A 22,415-nucleotide genomic window follows, 5' to 3' on the forward strand; every position below is an offset into this window, starting at 1 on the left:
TTGGCCTGGCGCCGGGGCCCTTGGCTCCTTGGCACCCTGGCACCTCAGAGCCTCCCTGCCTGCCCACACCCGGCCCTGGCTGGCTCCATGGCCTGGGGGCCAGGCCTCTTGCCAAGGCCTGCCTGCCCTGAACAGCCCCCAAGGAGTGCATTCTCTGCTGTGGTGCAGCCCTGGAGAAGCACCTCTAGAGCGGCTGACTCACCACAGGAAGCTGCCCATCTGGGAGCTGGGCAGGCAGAGCCTGGCTGGCAGAGCAGCTGAGTCACACGGGCTGCCAGGCCGACAGACAGATAGCTAGGGACAGGCTGGCGTGTACAGAAAGCCAGACTGGCTGGCAGACCCCTGCCTGAAAGTTGGACTATGTATACAGGGCCAGGCCAGTGCCATGGCCCTGGCGTGCCCAGGCCAGGCTGTCAGAGACCCTCCCCAGACCAGAGGAGAAGCTCACCTGCTGCCCACCCCACCACGACACAGCACACCCTTTTCCAGGCCTGGGGTTTCTGGGGAGCTCTGATACCTGCAGCTGCTCTCTTAGGGCCCACCTTCACCAGCTCACGGGGCAGGGCACTCCTTAGGCTCCTGCCAGACGGAGGAAGCAGTGGGCTGGGGCTGTGACCGACTCTGGCTTCACTGGCTGGAGTGGCCTGGGCTTGTGGCGCTGCTGTGTGCTGGGTTCCAGCAGCTCCCCCAATGTGGAGGGGGGCCCAGGGCTCCCTAGGGGCTCTTGTGTACCCCAGCCGGGTGCCAAGTTGCCCTGCCCGCTGCGTGGGGCAGATCTCAGACATCCAGGTGAGTGGGCAGTCAGAGGACATGACAGCCAAGGAGAAGCTGCTGCTGTGGTCGCAGCGCATGGTTGAAGGTTACCAGGGCCTGCGCTGTGACAACTTCACCTCCAGCTGGCGTGACGGCCGCCTCTTCAATGCCATCATTCACCGGCACAGGTAGGAACCCTGCAGGGCAGAGGGCACCTCTGCTGGGCAATTCCAAACAAGCCAGGGCAGGGAGGATCGCGGGAGGGGTTTCTGCCACATTGGGAACTGCTGCCCTTGGGGATGAGTTGGGGCCGGCCTGCCCACCTCCCCGCCCTGCCAACGTCCTGGGCCTTCCAGAGATACCATGGCTTCCCCAAGGCTGAGCGGTCAGTGTGCTGCTGGTCCTTACAGCAGAATCTGCCCCCATGCGGACGCCCCAGGAAGGGCCTGGGTGCCGAGGCCAAGGGGTGGAGCCCCTTGGGGACCTCAGCCTCCACCCAGGGCCTGTGGGCAAGGTGGATGCAGGGAGCCTGGGCATCACACCCTGGGCGTGTGCCCACTACAGGCCCCTGGGGCTCTTGGGGGTGGGCGCCTCAGTGCACAGTGTCCACATATGGGTTACCTTTGTGGGCAGGATTGGGGGGTAGGGGTGTGTGTGAGCTTCTCAGGGGAGGTGGGGGCTTAGCTTCTGTGGGAGGGTCTGTCTGTTGCATCCCTTTCTGGGTGCTGACCTGCCTGGCGCCTCACTGCCTGTGCCCCTGCCTGTCTGCCCTACTTGTTCCTTTGCCCGCAGGCCTGTGCTCATTGACATGAGCAAAGTGTACCGTCAGACCAACCTGGAGAACCTGGACCAGGCCTTCTCTGTGGCAGAGCGGGACCTGGGAGTGACCCGGCTGCTGGACCCCGAGGGTGAGTGCCAGCCCCTGCCCTTACCCTCCTGAGCGGCCTGCGGCTCCCTGACCATCCTCCTCTTCCCACAGATGTGGACGTCCCCCAGCCCGATGAGAAGTCCATCATCACGTATGTCTCATCACTGTATGACGCCATGCCCCGTGTGCCGGACGCGCAGGACGGGGTAAAGGCCAGTGTGAGTGGCAGCCTGCAGGCCCAGGGTGGGACGGTGCCCAGACGCCCCTGGGCACCCCCTGATGCTGTGCTGGTCCCCAGGAGCTACAGCTGCGCTGGCAGGAGTACCGGGAGCTGGCCCTGCTCCTGCTGCAGTGGGTCAGGCACCACACTGCTGCCTTCGAGGAGCGCAAGGTCCCCACCAGCTTTGAGGAGATTGAGGTGGGCTGTTCGCCCAGCTGGGATCACGTGCCCTCCACAGGGCCCAGGCTGGCTGCTGACATCCCTCGTCCCCACAGATCTTGTGGTGCCAGTTCTTGAAGTTTAAGGAGACAGAGCTTCCAGCCAAGGAGGCAGACAAAACCCGGTCCAAAGGCATCTACCAGTCCCTGGAGGTGAGCTGAGGTGCTGGAGGGAGGTGAGTGAGGCAGTCCAAGGGCCTGGGGGTCCTCCCCACTGAGCATGGCCTGTCCTTACCCCCGAGCTCTGGGGACCAGGGCTGGTCTGGGTCGGGTGGGCTGGGGGCCTTGGTGGCTTTGTGTCTCCTACTGGTCCAGGCCTGAGTGGGCCCCTACCCACAGGGGGCGGTGCAAGCAGGCCAGCTCAAGGTGCCCCCTGGCTACCACCCACTGGATGTGGAGAAAGAGTGGGGCCGGCTGCATGTGGCCATCCTGGAGCGGGAGAAGCAGCTCCGGAGCGAATATGAGAGGTGGGTGGGCACTGGGCGGGGCTGTGGTCAGGGGAGGGCCCTGTGGCGGCAGAGAAGCCGCCCGAGGGTGAGTCACTCACTGCCTGGGGAGGATTTCCTCCCCAGGGCTGGGAAACCCACACTTCGGCCAGCGTGACTGGGCTGCAGAGGGCTGGGGAGGTGGGGGGCAGGAAGGTGGTGCTGTGTGGCACCCTGGGGCCTGGTGGGCTGACCCCTCTGGACTGCCCCTGACTGCTTTGGGCCACAGGCTAGAGTGTCTTCAGCGCATTGTGAGCAAGCTGCAGATGGAGGCCGGGCTGTGCGAGGAGCAGCTGAACCAGGCCGACGCCCTGCTCCAGTCGGTGAGGGGGCGGCGGGTGGGGCTGGGCCAGGCAGGAGGAGCCCCAGACCCGCCACGCCCTGTGGCCAGCAGGCCAGCGGGCGGGGAGCCGGCACCACTAGCTGCTCCTTCCTGGTGCACAGCCAACTCTGACTGCTAGCTTTGGGTTAAGCTGGCTTCTGGGTCCCAGGCAGGGCACAGAAGAGGCTGCCCTACCCTGTCCTAGGTCAGCAGGGGGTGGTAGGGAGGACCCCAAACTCACACCGGGGTCTTGGCAGGAGGGAGGAGTTTGCAGACGTGCATGACAGAAGACAGGGTCATGAAAGGTCAGGCTCCTTGGACCTGGCAGAGGCCTTTGGGCTCAATCCCCGTTCCCCGGGAGAGCCGGCCGCTGGCAGTGGGGTCAGAGGTGCATGTCAGGAGGATGTGTCGGGGCCGGGTGGGAAGGGAAGAGGCTGGAGGCTGCGGGCCGTGGAGGCCCTGGGTGGGCCAGCAGGAGGCGGGCTCGGGGCTCGGCATCACGGAGACCACCTTACAGGACATTCGGCTGCTGGCTACAGGCAAGGCACCCCAGCGGGCAGCGGAGGTGGAGCGTGACCTAGACAAGGCGGATGGCATGATCAGGCTGCTGTTCAACGACGTGCAGACCCTCAAGGATGGGCGGCACCCTCAGGGCGAGCAGATGTACCGAAGGTAGGCTGCACGCCTCCCGGGGCCTTGGTGTGCAGTCTGGTCTGGTTGGCTCACCCTCCTGCTCTGCGCTGTCCTCAGGGTGTACCGCCTGCATGAGCGCCTGGTGGCCATCCGCACCGAGCACAATCTCCGGCTGAAAGCGGGTATAGCTGCCCCCATGACTCAGGTGACACTACAGAGCTCGCAGAGGCGCCCTGAGCTCGAGGACTCCACGCTGCGCTACCTGCAGGACCTGCTGGCCTGGGTGGAGGAGAACCAGCGCCAGGTGGACAGTGCCGAGTGGGGCATGGACCTGCCCAGCGTGGAGGCGCAGCTAGGCAGCCACCGTGGCCTGCACCAATCCATTGAGGAGTTCCGGGTCAAGGTTGAGCGGGCGCGCACTGACGAGGTGAGTGGGCGCCTGCAGGGTGGCCAGAGAGTGGTGGCATAGTCCTGGTCACTGCAGGCCTCACCCCTCCTCGTGTCCTGCAGGGCCAGCTCTCCCCGGCCCCACGGGGTGCCTACCGAGACTGCCTGGGTCGACTGGACCTGCAGTATGCCAAGCTGCTGGTGAGTAGGGGGTCGGGTGGCAGACAGGTGGGTTGGTGGGCAGCAGGTGGGCCTGATACACACCTGCTTGCCACAGAACTCTTCCAAGGCCCGTCTCCGGTCCCTGGAGAGCCTGCACAACTTTGTGGCAGCCGCCACGAAGGAGCTGATGTGGCTGAGCGAGAAGGAGGAGGAGGAGGTGGGCTTTGACTGGGGTGAACACAATGCCAACATGGCCACCAAGAAGGAGAGCTACTCGGTGAGGCCGCCTTCCGGAGCCTTCCATGACCCCTTCTTGGGATGGGGTCTGCCAGGGGCCTTGGGCGGTGCTTGATGTCAGACGGGCAGACCCTAGTGTGTCCCTGATTCCGGCCCTGAGACCTGCTGCCTCTGTGCCAGGCCCTGATGCGGGAGCTGGAACTGAAAGAAAAGAAAATTAAGGAGGTCCAGAACACCGGTGACCGACTTCTGCGGGAGGACCACCCTGCCCGGCCCACAGTGGAGGTGGGGCCCTGGCGGGTGGGTGGGCCGCGGACCCCCTGGGCCGGGGCGGGCCCTGACCGGGTGGCTGTGCACAGTCCTTCCAGGCCGCCCTTCAGACCCAGTGGAGCTGGACACTCCAGCTGTGCTGCTGCATCGAGGCGCACCTGAAGGAGAACACCGCCTACTTCCAGGTGGGCGCTGGCCCAGCCCCGGACCCACCGGTGCCCCACCGGCTGGCATCAGCCTTGGTAGCCTGGGCCAGACAGCCTGGCGTGACTGCTCCCCCGTTGCCCCAGTTTTTCACAGACGTGCGGGAGACTGAGGAGCAGCTGCGGAAGCTGCAGGGGACACTGCACAGGAAGTACACGTGCGACCGCTCTGTCACCGTCACGCGCCTTGAGGACCTGCTGCAGGATGCCCAGGTGAGCTGCCGCGCAGGCCACGGGCCCAGTGCGCTGCCGCTGGTGCCAGGGGGATGCTGAGGCCTGGTGTTCCTGGCCTGCAGGATTGCGGGGCAGGCCTGGGTACTGGGCTTGGGCTTGGTGGAGCTCAGGGAGGGGCTGGGCCTGTGTCTGGGCTGTGTGGGAGCTTTGGAGGTGGGGAGCTGGAGGGGCCAGAAGGCGGCTGTGGGGGGCCCAGTAGGGGTGGAGGTCATGTAGTGGACAGGGTGGGAGGAGCTGAGAGGCAAGAGGCAGGGCCTTGGAGCTTGGCAGGTAGGGGCCCCGAGCTGATATGGGCTCCCCCACTCCTGGAGCCCCTGAGCACGCAGAGGCCTGCGTCGGCTGCTCTGTCCCCAGCCTTGTGGATGGGTCTGTTGGCCGCTCTGGCCTGAAGGCTGAGGGGGCAGAGAGGCAGCGGGGTGTGGTGCCCGTGTGCCACGTGCAGGGGTGGGAGCACCCAGGAGGGCCCCAGGGCCTTTTGGGAGGACTTGGCGGGAGTGGTACAGGAGAGGAGGCTGGAAGGCTCTGCCTGCTGGCAGCTCCTGTGGTCAGCAGTTGGGACCTCAGAAGACCAGGGGGCCTAGGAGCCCCGCTGGCTGCAGCATTGGCCTGGAGAGGGAGGGCGAGGTGCAGGAAGCGTCAGGACGGACTCTGGTCCACCACCTTGGATAGGCCCTGGTGGTGTTTGGTCCATTGGAGGCCCTGGAGGGAAGGAGGTTGGAGGGGAAGGTAGAACGTAGAACTGTACCCACGTTTCCCCTGGAAGACGCACTGTGCCTTGGGGCAAGGGGAGGGTGGAGGCATTTGGCCCTGACTGGGGAGGAAGGATGGAGGGTCACTGGGATCTCTTTCTGAGTGTCTGGCCCCACTGCGCCCTGTGGCAGCAGGAAGGCCCCCTGGTCTCTGGGTGGCGTTGGGCATCCTGTGCCTTGCTCACTGCTCAGAGCAGGCCTGTGGGCCTCCACAGAGCCTCGTGCTGGCCTGTGGTGGCTGGATGCTGGATAGGGTCTCTGTGCTATCCCTCCCCCTGCAGGACGAGAAGGACCAGCTTACCGAATACAGGGGACATCTCTCAGGTCTGGCCAAGCGGTCCAGGGCCATTGTGCAGCTGAAGCCCCGGAGCCCAGCTCACCCCATGCGGGGCCACATGCCCCTCCTGGCTGTGTGCGACTACAAGCAGGCGGAGGTGCGGTGGGAGAGGGGAGTACGGCTGCTCCTAGGAGCAGCGGGTGTGGATGTGTGTGTGGCCAAGCACGATGATAACTCTGGCTGCTGCAGGTGACCGTGCACAAGGGTGACGAGTGGCAGCTGGTGGGTCCTGCGCAGCCGTCCCACTGGAAGGTGCTCAGCAGCTCTGGCAGTGAGGCCACCGTGCCCTCCGTGTGCTTCCTTGTGCCCCCACCCAATCAGGAGGCCCAGGAGGCTGTTGCCAGGTGAGTGGCGGAGGGTCTGGCATCCAGAGTGGGTGGCAGTGGGCGGGCACCCAGACTCCTCTGACCATCCTGACCTGCCAGGCTGGAGGCCCAGCACCAGGACCTGGTTGCACTGTGGCACCAGCTGCATGTGGACATGAAGAGCCTTCTGGCATGGCAGAGCCTCAGCCGAGATGTGCAGCTCATCCGCTCCTGGTCCCTGGTCACGGTATGACCTCCCAGGGCGGCTCTCCGGGTGGGGGCAGGAGGTGGCTTCCTGCAGGCCCAGGCCACCCATGCTCAGTCCTGTGTGCTACCCACAGTTCCGAGCGCTGAAGCCAGAGGAGCAGCGCCAAGCCCTGCGCTGCCTAGAGCTACACTACCGGGCCTTCCTGCAGGACAGCCAGGATGCTGGTGGCTTTGGGCCTGAGGACCGGCTGCAGGCTGAGCGGGAGTACAGCTCCTGCAGCCGCCATTACCAACAGCTGCTGCAGAGCGCAGAGCAGGGTAGGTGGCTGGGTGGGGGCAGGGCAGGCCCAGTGGGCAGGGCAGGCCCTGTGGGCAGCCGAGTGAGTGAGCGTGTCCCCAGGTGAGCAGGAGGAGTCGCGGTGTCAGCGCTGCATCTCCGAGCTCAGAGACATCCGGCTGCAGCTGGAGGCCTGCGAATCGCGCACCGTGCACCGCCTGAGGCTGCCGCTGGACAAGGAGCCTGCACGGGAGTGCGCCCAGCGCATCGCCGAGCAGCAGGCAGGCCCTCTCCCATCCCTCCCCGGCCATGGCTCAGGGGCGCCCTGCTGGGCTCTTGGTCAGCTTGCCACTTCTGTCTCCTCAGAAAGCGCAGGCCGAGGTAGAAGGTCTGGGCAAAGGGGTTGCCCGGCTCTCTGCCGAGGCCGAGAAGGTCCTGGCCCTGCCTGAGCCCTCACCCGCTGCTCCCACGCTGCGCTCAGAGCTGGAACTGACCCTGGGCAAACTGGAGCAGGTCTGCAGCCTGTCCGCCATCTACCTGGAGAAGTGAGCACATTGTCGGTGGCTGGGGCTGTGGTCGCAGGAGGGCCTTGCACAGAGGGGGCCTGACTGCCACGTACTGACGGACAATAGGCTGGTGGGCAGGACGGGGCCAGTGAGGCATGCCATGTTTTGAGATGTGGCTGAGAGATAGCATGCACCAGGGTGGGGAGCGGGGAGCATGGAGGTGGTGAGGGGTCCGCTGTGCCGATGTGCCTGAAGGTGGGAGCTCCTGACGACCAGATTCGGGGGTGGGGGCAGGGGGCCAGGCGCAGCCCACTGAGGTGAGGATTCGTGGCAGTCAGGACTTGCAGGTATCCCAGCTGTGGAATGTCGGCGGTGTGGGGAAGGGGGGAACAGAGGAGATCTCTCTCCTGTTGCAGAGGTCAGGAGGGGGTGTGGCCTGTGAGGTCCAGATGAGTGGGCTCAGTGGCCTCAAGGAAGGGGCTTCTTGGCAGGGGGCTGGGTGAGGGCCTGCAGGGGCAGCCTGCGTAGGGCAGTGGGTGAGACCTGCAGGGGGGGGCATGACAGGCCCAATGCTGAGGTCTTCTCAGGGCTCCAGCATCCCACCCCGCTCCACCTGGTCTTCTGAACCTCGGCCCTGTCCCTTCTCCCTCTGCCCCTGGGGAAATGCAGTGTCCTCCCCAGAAACGCCTTCCTGTCCCCCTCTCCAGCCCCAGGGTGGTCTTCTGCCCTTTGCCGTTTATTTCAGCATATGCTCGTGTGGTTCAGATCTTCGCCTTGAGAAGCACAGTGAGAAAGCCTCCATCGCCCTTTACTCAGGCCCACGTCAGTCTACCCCCCAAGGGCCTGGTGGTGGTCCCCATTTGTCTTTGCTTCTTACTTGTTCCGCAGCCGCCTGTGATGTCGCATACGTGTCCTCCCCTCACCTGCCCTTTCACAAAGGCTGGTACCCTCCATGTGAGGCGGGTCACTCTCCTGACGCACAGTGTCCCCCTCATCCAGGCTTGGGGCTGGAAGACCGATCTCCTCCCAGGCCCCAGGGCTGCTAACTGAGGAGTTCTCGGCCTCGGGCCTCGGAGCTTCCCGTTTCCCTGGCAGCACAGCCTTCTCCTAGGACTAGGCGAGAGCTGAAGCATCCTGGTGTTCCAGAGGCCCCCATCCACCCTCCCCAGGGCCTCCGTTCTCCCCGAAGCCCGTTGCTCTTCTGAGCCTGCCCCTGTCCCTGGCTCAGCCCAGCTCTCCCAACCCCCAGGCTCAAGACCATCAGTCTGGTGATCCGCAGCACGCAGGGGGCTGAGGAGGTGCTCAAAGCCCACGAGGAGCAGCTCAAGGAGGCCCAGGCCGTGCCCGCCACACTCCCAGAGCTGGAGGCCACCAAGGCCGCGCTGAAGGTGCCAGCCAGCCCTGGGCTGGTGCCTGACTGTGAGGGTTAGGGTGCGGGTGTCAGGGCCAACAGCAGAGGCTTCGGGCTGAAACAACACCCGCCCTCTTCAACAGAAGCTGCGGGCCCAGGCAGAGGCCCAGCAGCCCGTGTTCGACGCTCTGCGGGACGAGCTGCGGGGGGCGCAGGAGGTCAGCGAGCGGCTGCAGCAGCGACACAGCGAGCGGGACGTGGAGGTGGAGCGCTGGCGCGAACGGGTCGCTCAGCTGCTGGAGCGCTGGCAGGCTGTGCTGGCCCAGGCGGATGTGCGGCAGCGCGAGCTCGAGCAGCTGGGCCGCCAGCTGCGTTACTACCGCGAGAGTGCGGACCCGCTGGGCGCCTGGCTGCAGGATGCTAGGCGGCGGCAGGAGCAGATCCAGGCGGTGCCGCTGGCCAACAGCCGGGCTGTGCGCGAGCAGCTGCGGCAGGAGAAGGTGTGCGGATGGGCGCGTGGGCGGGTGTGTGCAGGCGCAGGTGGTGGGCATGGCCTGCAGCCGCTGACCGCCTTGCCCTCCCAGGCGCTGCTGGAGGAAATCGAGCGCCACGCGGAGAAAGTGGAGGAGTGTCAGCGGTTTGCAAAGCAATATATCAATGCCATCAAGGTGAGGCCGCACAGCTTCCTGTTGCCGCCCCCCTCCCCCCGGGGACCTTTCTCCCAAGGAAGACTTGCTGGGCAGTGGGCCTGGGACCTCGGGTGTACCCCAAGCCGAGGCCATTCTGGTGCAAGCCTGTGGGCAGGTAGAGGGGCAGCTTAAAGGTGGGGACGAGCTGGCAGCCAACTGCTGTGTCCTCGCAGGACTATGAGCTCCAGCTGGTCACGTACAAGGCGCAGCTTGAGCCAGTCGCCTCCCCAGCCAAGAAGCCTAAGGTGCAGTCCGGGTCTGAGAGCGTCATCCAGGAGGTACGGCCGGGCCCGCCCGAGACGGGCTGGGGAAGGCCTTGGGGTGCGCAGCTCAGGGCGGAACTGACTCCACGCGTCTCCCCCGTCCTGTCCCCTAGTACGTGGATCTGCGCACACGCTACAGCGAGCTGACCACGCTCACGAGCCAGTACATCAAATTCATCAGTGAGACTCTGCGGCGCATGGAGGAGGAGGAGGTATGGGGTGGGGAGGCTGTCCCACCCGCCATGGCAGACATGCAGACCCCAGGACCCCGTCTGAGACCAGCCCCTCGGCGCAGCTCACCCACACTCTGCCTGGCCCGCACGGCTCTCCCTGCGGCAGCTGGTGCCTCCTCTCTCCTCTGCTGGCACGTGCCCCTCCCACCCCAGGTGTCTATGCCTCTCATGTGCATTTTCCCTCTGGGTTCTGCATCGGTCTCTCCCCTCGGCCACTTTCTCTGGAAGAGCTGTGAGGTGTTGGGTCATGAGGGCCGGGGAGCAGTGTCCAAGGTGCCTTGTGGGGCACGGTGCCCTCCTGTCCTGTTGTTACTCTCACCTCCTGGGTGGCTCCACCATCTGGCTTACCTGCGGCCTCCTCTCTGCTGGGAGCTGCAGGCTTACAAGTCCCTTTTCTGAGCTAGCTCAGGTCTGCACTGCTGTCCCATGCTGGCCACCCTGCGCTGACCCACCTGGTGGACTGTGGGAATGGCCTGGGTCAGGGAGAGGGCCCCGTGGCTGGAGCCAGGATGGCAGGTGTTCGGCGGTGCTCAGGCAGGGCTGCGTGGTGGGCACGGCTCACAGGCCCTGTGAACCTCTCGCTTTGCTCTCTCTCTCTCTCCCTGTCCGTCTGTCTCCGTCGCCTGTCTGCGGGAAGAGGGGAGGATGCCTGGGCTTCCTTCCCCAGGCTGGTGAGCACGGTGGGGCCAGGCTGCGCTCGCTGCCCCGAGTGCCCTGGGCGGGTGCACGTTGTCCCCTCGGCCGGGCTGTGACCTCTCCTCCCTCAACCCCTGCACCGTGCTGTCCTGTTGGAGTAACTGTGGTGGTGCCGTGTCATGGGAGTGCCTGGCGCCCGCTCGTGCTTACCGCTCTCTCTGGTTTTCTCCCTCTCTCTGCCGCGGCCGCAGAGGCTGGCTGAGCAGCAGCGGGCAGAGGAGCGGGAGCGGCTGGCCGAGGTGGAGGCTGCGCTGGAGAAGCAGCGGCAGCTGGCCGAGGCACACGCCCAGGCGAAGGCACAGGCGGAACAGGAGGCCCAGGACCTGCAGCGGCGCATGCAAGAGGAGGTAGTACGGCGGGAGGAGGCGGCGGTGGACGCCCAGCAGCAGAAGCGCAGCATCCAGGAGGAGCTACAGCACCTGAGGCAGAGCTCAGAGGCAGAGATCCAGGCAAAGGCCCGGCAGGTGGAGGCCGCGGAACGCAGCAGGCTGCGCATTGAGGAGGAGATCCGCGTGGTACGCCTGCAGCTGGAAGCAACCGAGCGCCAGCGCGGCGGGGCGGAAGGTGAGCTGCAGGCTCTGCGAGTGCGCGCAGAGGAGGCGGAGGCACAGAGGCGGCAGGCGCAGGAGGAGGCAGAGCGCTTGCGGCGGCAGGTGCAAGAGGAGACCCAGCGCAAGCGGCAGGCAGAGGCGGAGCTGGCCCTGCGTGTGAATGCTGAGGCTGAGGCGGCTCGTGAAAAGCAGCGGGCTGTGCAGGCGCTGGAGGAGCTGCGGCTGCAGGCGGAGGAAGCCGAGCGGCGCCTGCGGCAGGCTGAGGCAGAGCGGGCACGCCAGGTGCAAGTGGCCCTGGAGACAGCACAGCGCAGCGCGGAAGCCGAGCTGCAGAGCAAGCGCGCCTCCTTCGCGGAGAAGACAGCGCAGCTGGAGCGCACCCTGCAGGAAGAGCATGTGGCGGTGGCGCAGCTGCGAGAGGAAGCCGAGCGGCGGGCGCAGCAGCAGGCAGAGGCAGAGCGTGCCCGTGAGGAGGCCGAGCGGGAGCTGGAGCGCTGGCAGCTGAAGGCCAATGAGGCGCTGCGGCTGCGGCTGCAAGCAGAGGAGGTGGCGCAGCAAAAGAGCCTGGCGCAGGCTGAGGCGGAGAAGCAGAAGGAGGAGGCAGAGCGGGAGGCACGGCGGCGTGGTAAGGCAGAGGAGCAGGCGGCACGGCAGCGGGAGTTGGCGGAGCAGGAGTTGGAGAAGCAGCGGCAGCTGGCAGAGGGCACTGCACAGCAGCGCCTGGCAGCAGAGCAGGAGCTGATCCGGCTGCGGGCCGAGACCGAGCAGGGGGAGCAGCAGCGACAGCTGCTGGAGGAGGAGCTGGCGCGCCTGCAGCGCGAGGCGGCCGCGGCCACGCAGAAGCGCCAAGAGCTGGAGGCTGAGCTGGCCAAGGTACGCGCCGAGATGGAGGTGCTGCTGGCCAGCAAGGCGCGCGCCGAGGAGGAGTCACGCTCCACTAGTGAGAAGTCCAAGCAGAGGCTGGAAGCCGAGGCTGGCCGTTTCCGCGAGCTGGCGGAGGAGGCTGCCCGCCTACGTGCCCTGGCTGAGGAGGCCAAGCGGCAGCGGCAGCTGGCAGAGGAGGATGCGGCGCGGCAGCGGGCAGAGGCCGAGCGGGTGCTTGCTGAGAAGCTGGCTGCCATCGGTGAAGCCACCCGGCTCAAGACGGAGGCAGAGATCGCGCTCAAGGAGAAGGAGGCGGAAAACGAGCGCCTGCGGCGACTGGCGGAAGACGAGGCCTTCCAGCGGCGGCGGCTGGAGGAGCAGGCCGCCCAGCACAAGGCGGACATCGAGGAGCGGCTGGCGCAGCTGCGCAAGGCGTCGGAGAGCGAGCTGGAGAGGCAGAAGGGGCTGGTGGAGGACACGCTGCGCCAGCGGCGGCAGGTGGAGGAGGAGATCCGGGCCCTGAAGGCGAGCTTCGAGAAGGCGGCCGCCGGGAAGGCGGAGCTGGAGGTGGAGCTGGGGCGCATCCGCAGGAATGCCGAGGACACGCTGCGCAGCAAGGAGCAGGCGGAGTTGGAGGCTGCGCGGCAGCGGCAGCTGGCCGCTGAGGAGGAGCAGCGGCGCCGGGAGGCCGAGGAGCGGGTGCAGAAGAGTCTGGTGGCCGAGGAGGAGGCGGCGCAGCAACGCAAAACCGCGCTGGAGGAAGTGGACAGGCTCAAGGCCAAGGTGGAGGAGGCACGGCGTCTGCGTGAGCGGGCCGAGCAGGAGTCGGCGCGGCAGCTGCAGCTGGCTCAGGAGGCCGCGCAGAAGCGGCTGCAGGCGGAGGAGAAGGCGCATGCCTTCGCGGTGCAGCAGAAGGAACAGGAGCTGAAGCAGACGCTCCAGCAGGAGCAGAGCGTGCTGGAGCGGCTGCGGGCTGAGGCGGAGGCGGCGCGGCGCGCGGCGGAGGAGGCGGACGAGGCGCGGGAGCGGGCCGAGCGGGAGGCGGCGCAGTCCAGGCTGCAGGTGGAGGAGGCGGAGCGGCTGAAGCAGTCGGCGGAGGAGCAGGCACAGGCCCGGGCGCAGGCGCAGGCCGCTGCGGAGACGCTGCGCAAGGAGGCCGAGCAGGAGGCGGCGCGGCGGGCGCAGGCAGAGCAGGCAGCCCTGCGGCAGAAGCAGGCGGCTGATGCGGAGATGGGGAAGCACAAGAAGTTTGCGGAGCAGACGCTGCGGCAGAAGGCCCAGGTGGAGCAGGAGCTGACGGCGCTGCGGTTGCAGCTGGAGGAGACTGACCACCAGAAGCACATCCTGGACGAGGAGCTGCAGCGGCTGAAGGCGGAGGTGACGGAGGCCTCCCGGCAGCGTGGCCAGGTGGAAGAGGAGCTCTTCTCCGTGCGCGTGCAGATGGAGGAGCTGGGCAAGCTGAAGGCCCGCATCGAGGCCGAGAACCGTGAGCTCATCCTGCGTGACAAGGACAGTACGCAGCGCTTCCTGCAGGAGGAGGCCGAGAAGATGAGGCAGGTGGCTGAAGAGGCTGCGCGGCTGAGTGTGGCTGCTCAGGAGGCGGCGCGGCTGCGGCAGCTGGCAGAGGAGGACCTGGCGCGGCAGCGGGCCCTGGCTGAGAAGATGCTCAGGGAGAAGATGCAGGCGGTGCAGGAGGCCACGCGGCTCAAGGCCGAGGCGGAGCTGCTGCTGCAGCAGAAGGATGTGGCGCAGGAGCAGGCCCGGCGGCTGCAGGAGGACAAGGAGCAGATGGCACAGCAGCTGGCGCAGGAGGCACAGGGCTTCCAGCGCACTCTGGAGGTGGAGCGGCAACGGCAGCTGGAGTTGGGCGCTGAGGCCGAGCGCCTCAAGCTGCGTGTGGCGGAGATGAGCCTGGCCCAGGCCCGTGCGGAGGAGGACGCCCAGCGCTTCCGGAAGCAGGCCGAGGAGATCGGTGAAAAGCTGCACCGCACAGAGCTCGCCACGCAGGAGAAGGTCACGCTGGTGCAGACTCTGGAGATCCAGCGGAACCAGAGCGACCGTGACGCCGAGCGCCTGCGGGAGGCCATTGCCGAGCTGGAGCGTGAGAAGGACAAGCTCAAGCAGGAGGCCAGGTTGCTTCAGCTCAAGTCTGAGGAGGTACCAGCCTCTGCACTGTCCAGCGGTGGGGGGGAGGCGGTGGGGGGTGCGTGCTGCCGGGGTCCCGGGGTCCTGACTGCCCCTCGCCCCGCAGGTGCAGACGGCACAGCAGGAGCAGCTGCTGCAGGAGGCACAGGCCCTCCAGCAGAGCTTCCTGTCCGAGAAGGACCGCCTGCTGCAGCGCGAACGCCTCATCGAGCAGGAGAAGGCCCAGTTGGAGCAGCTCTTCCAGGACGAGGTGGCCAAGGCCCAGAAGCTGCGTGAGGAGCAGCAACGCCAGTGGCAGCAGATGGAGGAAGAGAAGCGACAGCTGGAGGCCAGCATGGAGGAGGCGCGGCGCCGGCAGCATGAGGCTGAGCAGGGTGTGCAGCACAAGCAGGAGGAGCTGCAGCGTCTGGAGCAGCTGCGACAGCAGCAGGAGAGGCTGCTGGCCGAGGAGAACCAGCGGCTGCGTGAGCGACTACAGTGCCTGGAGGAGGAGCACCGGGCTGCGCTGGCACGTTCAGAGGTTGCTACCTTGCAGGCCGCAGCTGCCAAAGCCCTGCCCAATGGCCGGGATGCGCCTGATGGCCCGGCCGCCGAGGCAGAACCTGAGCATGCCTTTGATGGCCTGCGGCAGAAGGTGCCAGCCCAGTGGCTGCAGGAGGTGGGAATCCTGAATGCAGACGAGCTGGAACGGCTGACACAGGGCCGCACCACCGTGGCCGAGCTTGCACAGCGGGACGATATGCGCCGCTTCCTTCAGGGCCACAGCAGCATCGCTGGGCTGCTGCTGAAGCCTGCCAACGAGAAGCTGAGTGTGTACACGGCTCTGCAGAGGCAGCTGCTGAGCCCAGGGACTGCCCTCATCCTACTGGAGGCGCAGGCGGCCTCAGGCTTCCTCCTGGATCCTGTGCAGAATCGGCGGCTGACTGTCAGTGAGGCAGTGAGAGAGGGCATCGTGGGGCCTGAGCTGCACCACAAGCTGCTGTCGGCCGAGCGCGCCGTCACCGGCTACACCGACCCCTACACCGGCGAGCGGATCTCCCTGTTCCAGGCCATGAAGAAGGACCTCATCGTGCGGGACCACGGCATCCGCCTGCTGGAGGCCCAGATCGCCACGGGCGGCATCATCGACCCCGTGCACAGCCACCGCCTGCCCGTGCACGTGGCCTACGAGCGCGGCTACTTCGACGAGGAGATGAGCCGTGTCCTGGCGGACCCCGGCGACGACACCAAGGGCTTCTTTGACCCCAGCACGCACGAGAACCTCACCTACCGGCAGCTGCTGGAGCGCTGCGTGGAGGACCCCGAGACGGGCCTGCGCCTCCTGCCACTCACAGATCAGGTTGCCAGGGGCAGTGAGCTTGTCTACACTGACTCGGAGGCCCGGGATGTGTTTGAGAAAGCCACTGTGTCTGCACCATTTGGCAAGTTCCAAGGCAGGACAGTGAGCATTTGGGAGCTCATCAGCTCTGAGTACTTCACAGCAGAGCAGAGGCGGGAGCTGCTCCGTCAGTTCCGCACAGGCAAGATCACCGTAGAGAAGGTCATCAAGATCGTCATCACAGTGGTGGAAGAGCATGAGCAGAAGGGCCAGCTCTGCTTTGAGGGCCTGCGTGCCCTGGTACCTGCTGCCGAGCTGCTTGAGAGCAGGGTCATCGACCACAACCTCTACCACCAGCTGCAGCGAGGCGAGCGCTCAGTGCAAGAGGTGGCTGAGGTGGACGCCGTGAGGCAGGCCCTGCGGGGTGCCAATGTCATCGCGGGCGTGTGGCTGGAGGAGGCGGGGCAGAGGGTGAGCATCTACGAAGCTCTGAAGAAGGATCTCCTGCAGCCAGAGGTGGCTGTGGCCCTGTTGGAAGCCCAGGCCGGCACCGGGCATATTGTCGACCCATCCACCAGTGCCCGGCTGACTGTGGACGAGGCAGTGCGTGCTGGCCTGGTGGGGCCCGAGCTGCATGAGAAGCTGCTGTCAGCTGAGAAAGCCGTGACAGGGTATAAGGACCCCTACTCGGGGCAGAGCGTCTCCCTGTTCCAGGCCCTAAAGAAGGGCCTCATTCCCAGAGAGCAGGGCCTGCGTCTGCTGGATGCCCAGCTGTCCACAGGTGGCATCGTAGACCCCAGGAAGAGCCACCGCTTGCCCCTTGATGTTGCCTATGCCCGGGGCTGTCTGGATGAGGAGACCAACAGAGCCCTGTCGGTGCCCAGCGGTGATGCCAAGGTCTATGAGGACCCCAGCACTCAGGAGCCTGTTACCTATGGCCAGCTGCAGCAGCAGTGCCGGCCCGACCCGCTCACGGGGCTCAGCCTGCTGCCACTCTCAGAGAAGGCCACCCAGGCCCGGCGGGAGCTCTGCTCCGAGCTTCAGGCCCGTGAGACCTTTCAGAAGGCCACCATTGAGGTCCCCATGGGCAGCTTCAAGGGTCAGATGGTGACAGTGTGGGAGCTCATCAGCTCCGACTACTTCACGGAGGAACAGCGGCGGGAGCTGCTCCGTCAGTTCCGCACAGGCAAGGTCACCGTGGAGAAGGTCATTAAGATCGTCATCACCATTGTTGAGGAGGTGGAGACCATGCGGCAGGAGAGGCTGTCCTTCAGTGGCCTCCGTGCCCCGGTGCCAGCCAGTGAGCTCCTGGCTGCCGGGGTCCTCAGCAAGGCCCAGTTTGAGCAGCTCAAAGATGGTAAGACATCGGTCAAGGACCTGTCAGAGGTGGACGCTGTGCGGACGCTCCTCCGAGGCAGTGACTGCCTTGCTGGCATCTACCTGGAGGACTCCAAGGAGAAGGTGACCATCTATGAGGCCATGAGGAGGGGCCTGCTGAGGCCCAGCACGGCCACTCTTCTGCTTGAGGCCCAGGCAGCCACCGGCTTTCTGGTTGACCCTGTGCGCAACCAGCGCCTATACGTCAATGAGGCTGTGAAGAACGGAGTTGTGGGCCCTGAGCTGCATGAGAAGCTGCTGTCAGCCGAGAAGGCCGTGACGGGGTACAAGGACCCCTACTCGGGCACCACTATCTCCCTGTTCCAGGCCATGAAGAAGGGCCTCATCGTGCGGGACCACGGCATCCGCCTGCTGGAGGCCCAGATCGCCACGGGCGGCATCATCGACCCCGTGCACAGCCACCGCCTGCCCGTGCACGTGGCCTACGAGCGCGGCTACTTCGACGAGGAGATGAGCCGCGTCCTGGCGGACCCCGGCGACGACACCAAGGGCTTCTTTGACCCCAACACGCACGAGAACCTCACCTACCGGCAGCTGCTGGGGCGCTGCGTGGAGGACCCCGAGACGGGCCTGCGCCTCCTGCCGCTAAAAGGGGCGGAGCAGACGGAGGTGGTGGAGACCACGCAGGTGTACACTGAGGAGGAGACCCGGAGGGCATTTGAGGAGACGCAGATTGACATCCCCAGTGGCGGCAGCCTTGGCGGCTCCACCATGTCCCTGTGGGAGGTGATGCAGTCGGACTTGATTCCTGAGGAGCAGCGGGCCCGGCTGATGGCCGACTTCCAGGCGGGCCGGGTCACCAAGGAGCGTATGATCATCATCATCATTGAGATCATCGAGAAGACTGAGGTCATCCGCCAGCAGAACCTCGCTTCCTATGATTACGTCCGCCGTCGCCTCACGGCCGAGGACCTGTACGAGGCCCGGGTCATATCCCGTGAGGCCTACAGCCTGCTCCGGGAGGGCACCAGGACCCTCCGTGAGGTGCTTGAGGAGGAGTCTGCCTGGCGCTACCTCTATGGCACAGGCTGTGTAGCCGGCATCTACCTGCCCAGCTCTAGGCAGACGCTGACCATCTACCAGGCCCTCAAGAAGGGGCTGCTGAGCGCCGAGGTGGCCCGCTTCCTGCTGGAGGCGCAGGCAGCCACGGGCTTCCTGATGGACCCGGTGAAGGGCGAGCGGCTGACTGTGGACGAGGCTGTGCGGAAGGGCCTGGTGGGCCCTGAGCTGCACGACCGACTGCTCTCGGCTGAGCGGGCCGTGACCGGCTACCGTGACCCCTACACGGAGCAGATGATCTCGCTCTTCCAGGCCATGAAGAAGGAGCTGATCCCTGCCGAGGAGGCCCTGCGGCTGCTGGATGCCCAGCTGGCCACGGGCGGCATTGTGGACCCGCGCTTGGGCTTCCACCTCCCGTTGGAGGTGGCCTACCAGCGTGGCTACCTCAACAAGGACACGCATGACCAGCTGTCAGAGCCCAGCGAGGTGCGCAGTTACCTGGACCCCTCAACGGATGAGCGCCTCAGCTATACACAGCTGCTCCGGCGGTGCCGCCGCCATGAGGACAGTGGCCAGCTGCTCCTGCCGCTCTCCGATGCCCGCAAGCTGACTTTCCGCGGCCTGCGCAAACAGATCACCGTGGAGGAGCTGGTGCGCTCTCAGGTCATGGATGAGGCCACGGCGCTGCAGCTGCAGGAGGGCCTGACCTCTGTCGAAGAGGTCTCCAGGAGCCTGCAGAAGTTCCTCGAGGGCACCAGCTGCATCGCGGGTGTCTTTGTTGACGCCACCAAGGAGCGGCTGTCAGTGTACCAGGCCATGAAGAAAGGCATTATCCGCCCTGGCACAGCTTTTGAGCTCCTGGAGGCACAGGCGGCCACTGGCTATGTCATTGACCCCATCAAGGGACTCAAGCTGACCGTCGAGGAGGCTGTGCGCATGGGCATCGTGGGCCCCGAGTTCAAGGACAAGCTGCTGTCAGCCGAGCGCGCTGTCACTGGCTACAAGGACCCCTACTCTGGGAAGCTCATCTCCCTGTTCCAGGCCATGAAGAAGGGCCTGATTCTGAAGGACCACGGCATCCGCCTGCTGGAGGCCCAGATCGCCACAGGTGGCATCATCGACCCCGAGGAAAGCCACCGCCTGCCTGTGGACGTGGCCTACCAACGTGGCCTCTTCGATGAGGAGATGAATGATATCCTTACAGACCCAAGTGATGACACCAAGGGCTTCTTTGACCCCAACACAGAGGAGAACCTCACCTACCTGCAGCTGATGGAGCGCTGCGTGGAGGACCCCCAGACAGGCCTGCGCCTCCTGCCACTCAGGGAGAAGAAGCGGGAGCGGAAGACATCCTCCAAGTCCTCTGTGCGCAAGCGCCGTGTGGTGATCGTGGACCCCGAGACGGGCAAGGAGATGTCAGTGTACGAGGCCTACCGCAAGGGGCTCATTGACCACCAGACGTACCTGGAACTGTCGGAGCAGGAGTGCGAGTGGGAAGAGATCACCATCTCCTCCTCAGACGGCGTGGTCAAGTCCATGATCATCGACCGCCGCTCGGGCCGCCAGTATGACATCGATGAGGCCATCGCCAAGAACCTCATTGACCGCTCAGCCCTGGACCAGTACCGCGCCGGCACGCTCTCCATCACTGAGTTTGCAGACATGCTGTCTGGCAATGCCGGTGGTTTCCGCTCCCGCTCTTCCTCAGTGGGGTCCTCCTCTTCCTACCCCATTAGCCCTGCTGTCTCCAGGACCCAGCTGGCCTCCTGGTCTGATCCCACTGAGGAGACGGGCCCTGTGGCTGGCATCCTGGACACGGAGACGCTGGAGAAGGTGTCCATCACAGAGGCCATGCGCCGCAGCCTGGTGGACAACATCACTGGGCAGCGGCTGTTGGAGGCACAGGCCTGCACCGGGGGCATCATCGACCCTGCCACCGGCGAGCGCTTCCCTGTCACTGATGCTGTCAACAAGGGCCTGGTGGACAAGATCATGGTGGACCGCATCAACCTGGCCCAGAAGGCCTTCTGTGGCTTTGAGGACCCACGCACCAAGACCAAGATGTCAGCTGCCCAGGCCCTGAAGAAGGGCTGGCTCTACTATGAGGCCGGCCAGCGCTTCCTGGAGGTGCAGTACCTGACAGGCGGCCTGATTGAGCCTGACACGCCCGGCCGCGTGCCCCTGGACGAGGCCCTGCAGCGTGGCGTGGTGGACGCCCGCACTGCCCAGAAGCTACGTGATGTCAGTGCATATGCCAAGTATCTCACTTGCCCCAAGACCAAGCTCAAGATCTCCTATAAGGATGCGCTGGACCGCAGCATGGTGGAGGAGGGCACGGGGCTGCGGCTGCTCGAGGCTGCTGCCCAGTCGAGCAAGGGCTACTACAGCCCCTACAGCGTCAGTGGCTCTGGCTCTGCAGCTGGCTCGCGCTCCGGCTCGCGCACTGGCTCCCGGGCTGGCTCTCGCCGTGGCAGCTTTGACGCCACAGGCTCTGGCTTCTCCATGACCTTCTCTTCCTCCTCCTACTCCTCCTCAGGCTACGGCCGCCGCTACGCCTCAGGGCCTGCATCCTCCCTGGGGAGCCCCGAGCCTGCAGTGGCTTGACCCCTGCCCGCACCCTGCCCTCCTGCTCTGCATGTGGCCAGGCTTCCTGCCCAGGCGCTGGGGTCTTTCCTCACTGTTCAAAGGTGTCTTCCTCCCAAGTGGTGCCTAAAGTTTAACCAAAAAGACCAGACTAATAAGTTAACATTTGTCTGCTGTCCAGACAGTGTGTGTTGAGGATGGGGCTGGTCCAGCCCCACTGGCCACCTCGTTCCAAGTCTCCCTGTCCCTCTGCCTGCCACTCACCACAGCCAGGTGCCTTGGAGGGTCCAGAGCTGGGCTCCAACCCCACCTCTCATCTCCCCAGGGAGGGCTTTATCTGGGCAAGGGTCTCCCAGCCCTGTAGGCCAGGCCCCCTGATGCTCAACCATCAATCCTAGCTGCCCAGTGTGGCTGGGGGCAGACCATTATTAGCAGGGCCTTCAGGGCTGGCATTTCCTTATGTTTCTAGGACTGACCTGCTTGGTCAGTGGGCCTTGCTGGGGAGGAGGGTGTCCTGGGTCAGCCATCTCTTCCAGGCTGACATGGGCATGGAAGCCCCTTCCCCATGGGAAGATCAGGGTCCAGGTGCAGAACCAGCTGGCCTGGGCCGGGCGCCAGCCTGTACCCGCCCCTAGCCCACTCTGGCCAAGCTGCAGGCTCTGTTCCTGCCTCCCAGCTCCTGACACCCTCCCCAGGCCCCAGCTTCTGGCTTCATCCTTCCAGCCTCAGCTCCCTAGTAAGTGCCTTCTGTATCCTGCCTCATGCCCAGGCCCCGAGGACCCTGACCTGGGCCGGGAGACAGACTCTCCTGGGGAAAGGCTTGCCGGCCAGTTGGGGTATGCCAGCCCCAGGCCAGGTTGGGCATGGCTGGGCCTTCTGCAGGGCTCCTCCCAAGGCCCAGAGGCCCCTGGGGCCTTTGAAACCCCCACCGGGGTGCTACCTGCCTGTCCCTCCCCTCCCCTCCCTTGCCCCAACCCCACGCCAGAGCCTCAGTTCCTCTGCTCGGTCCCAGGGGCGCTGGCTGGGCTTCTGCTAAGACGGGCAGTCCAGCTTGGTGCCACCCCCTCCCCCCCCCTCTACTCCCTCCAGCCCCTCCAGTCCCTGGCCTTGGTGGTTTCTGCCCTGCCTCTACCCTCTATGCTTTGCATGTTCCACTAACCCAGGCAGGTGGCGGGTGGAGGCGCCAGGCTCTGGCTTCCTCCGTGAGGGCAGGACACTAACCTGACCATGGGTGGGCCTACAGTGCTCACCCCAATAAAAGTAATTCCAACCTTCCTTCTGGTCCTGCCGTGCTTGTCTGTCCTGGGGGTGGGGACAGGCTCGGGGCTTGGCCTGCATCCTGGATAAAGGCAGAGGACTCAGGCTTTGGTGAGGATGCTGGCCTGAGGTCACATGTCTCTGGCAGAAACCCAGACCGAGCAGCCCTGGGCAGAGGGCAAGGTGGAGGGCAGGGTAGAGGCCAAGTGGAGAGTGGCCACTGGGCTGTTCCTGGACATTCCCCAGCTCCTGGTGTTGGTCCAAGTAATCTCTCACCATGCCCAGCCCAATCAGGTTGGGTCTGTGATGGGCAGTTACCTCTGAGGTGGGGGTCTTACACACCCACATCATCAGTTGGCCCGTGGGAGCAGTGTGCCACCTGGGTAAGTTGGTTCCTGCCAGCCCTCCAGAGGAGGACACAGCCACGAGCCTGAACAGTTGGATGCCTTTGCTGCGGTTTACCCCCTCCCCATGGGTCCACTGGCTCATCAGCATGACATTTAAAGTGAAATACAACAGTAGCTTTGTAAATGAGTGCAAAGGCAAGTCTGCATACCTGACTTGATAAAGACAGCTGGAGTCTTACATCTGCTTTTGCATTCAATCTGTTGCATACCATTCATCCTGTAGACTCTGGAAAGCCCTACAGTCATTAAAGAACGAAAGTGAAAAGGCAGATAGTGTCTAAATATTCT

The 22,415-nt window shown here is 65.3% G+C and overlaps 1 protein-coding gene across 10 annotated transcripts in view; it reads left to right on the forward strand.

Moving 5' to 3' along the window:
- Positions 1-21,738, forward strand: part of PLEC (plectin) — a 51,209-nt gene extending 29,471 nt beyond the window's left edge. For 9 of the 10 annotated variants that reach the window (XM_036923155.2, XM_036923168.2, XM_057497631.1 and 6 more), the window contains 27 exons: positions 775-941; positions 1,546-1,661; positions 1,733-1,839; positions 1,920-2,039; positions 2,117-2,212; positions 2,399-2,526; positions 2,774-2,867; positions 3,384-3,538; positions 3,617-3,926; positions 4,010-4,087; positions 4,164-4,325; positions 4,466-4,570; positions 4,645-4,740; positions 4,846-4,971; positions 6,023-6,175; positions 6,268-6,422; positions 6,504-6,630; positions 6,725-6,908; positions 6,991-7,148; positions 7,234-7,412; positions 8,623-8,761; positions 8,868-9,224; positions 9,309-9,392; positions 9,587-9,691; positions 9,790-9,888; positions 10,797-14,177; positions 14,272-21,738. In XM_036923155.2, the coding sequence (XP_036779050.2) occupies positions 775-941; positions 1,546-1,661; positions 1,733-1,839; positions 1,920-2,039; positions 2,117-2,212; positions 2,399-2,526; positions 2,774-2,867; positions 3,384-3,538; positions 3,617-3,926; positions 4,010-4,087; positions 4,164-4,325; positions 4,466-4,570; positions 4,645-4,740; positions 4,846-4,971; positions 6,023-6,175; positions 6,268-6,422; positions 6,504-6,630; positions 6,725-6,908; positions 6,991-7,148; positions 7,234-7,412; positions 8,623-8,761; positions 8,868-9,224; positions 9,309-9,392; positions 9,587-9,691; positions 9,790-9,888; positions 10,797-14,177; positions 14,272-20,484 (13,194 nt within the window). In that variant the 3' untranslated portion in view covers positions 20,485-21,738. The remainder of the gene's footprint in view (positions 1-774; positions 942-1,545; positions 1,662-1,732; positions 1,840-1,919; positions 2,040-2,116; positions 2,213-2,398; positions 2,527-2,773; positions 2,868-3,383; positions 3,539-3,616; positions 3,927-4,009; positions 4,088-4,163; positions 4,326-4,465; positions 4,571-4,644; positions 4,741-4,845; positions 4,972-6,022; positions 6,176-6,267; positions 6,423-6,503; positions 6,631-6,724; positions 6,909-6,990; positions 7,149-7,233; positions 7,413-8,622; positions 8,762-8,867; positions 9,225-9,308; positions 9,393-9,586; positions 9,692-9,789; positions 9,889-10,796; positions 14,178-14,271) is intronic. The other variant, XM_057497632.1, reaches the window with a different exon arrangement.
- The last annotated feature ends 677 nt before the right edge of the window (positions 21,739-22,415 follow it).

Source organism: Manis pentadactyla, chromosome 3 (assembly GCF_030020395.1).
Source record: "Manis pentadactyla isolate mManPen7 chromosome 3, mManPen7.hap1, whole genome shotgun sequence".
Classification (NCBI taxonomy): domain Eukaryota; kingdom Metazoa; phylum Chordata; class Mammalia; order Pholidota; family Manidae; genus Manis; species Manis pentadactyla.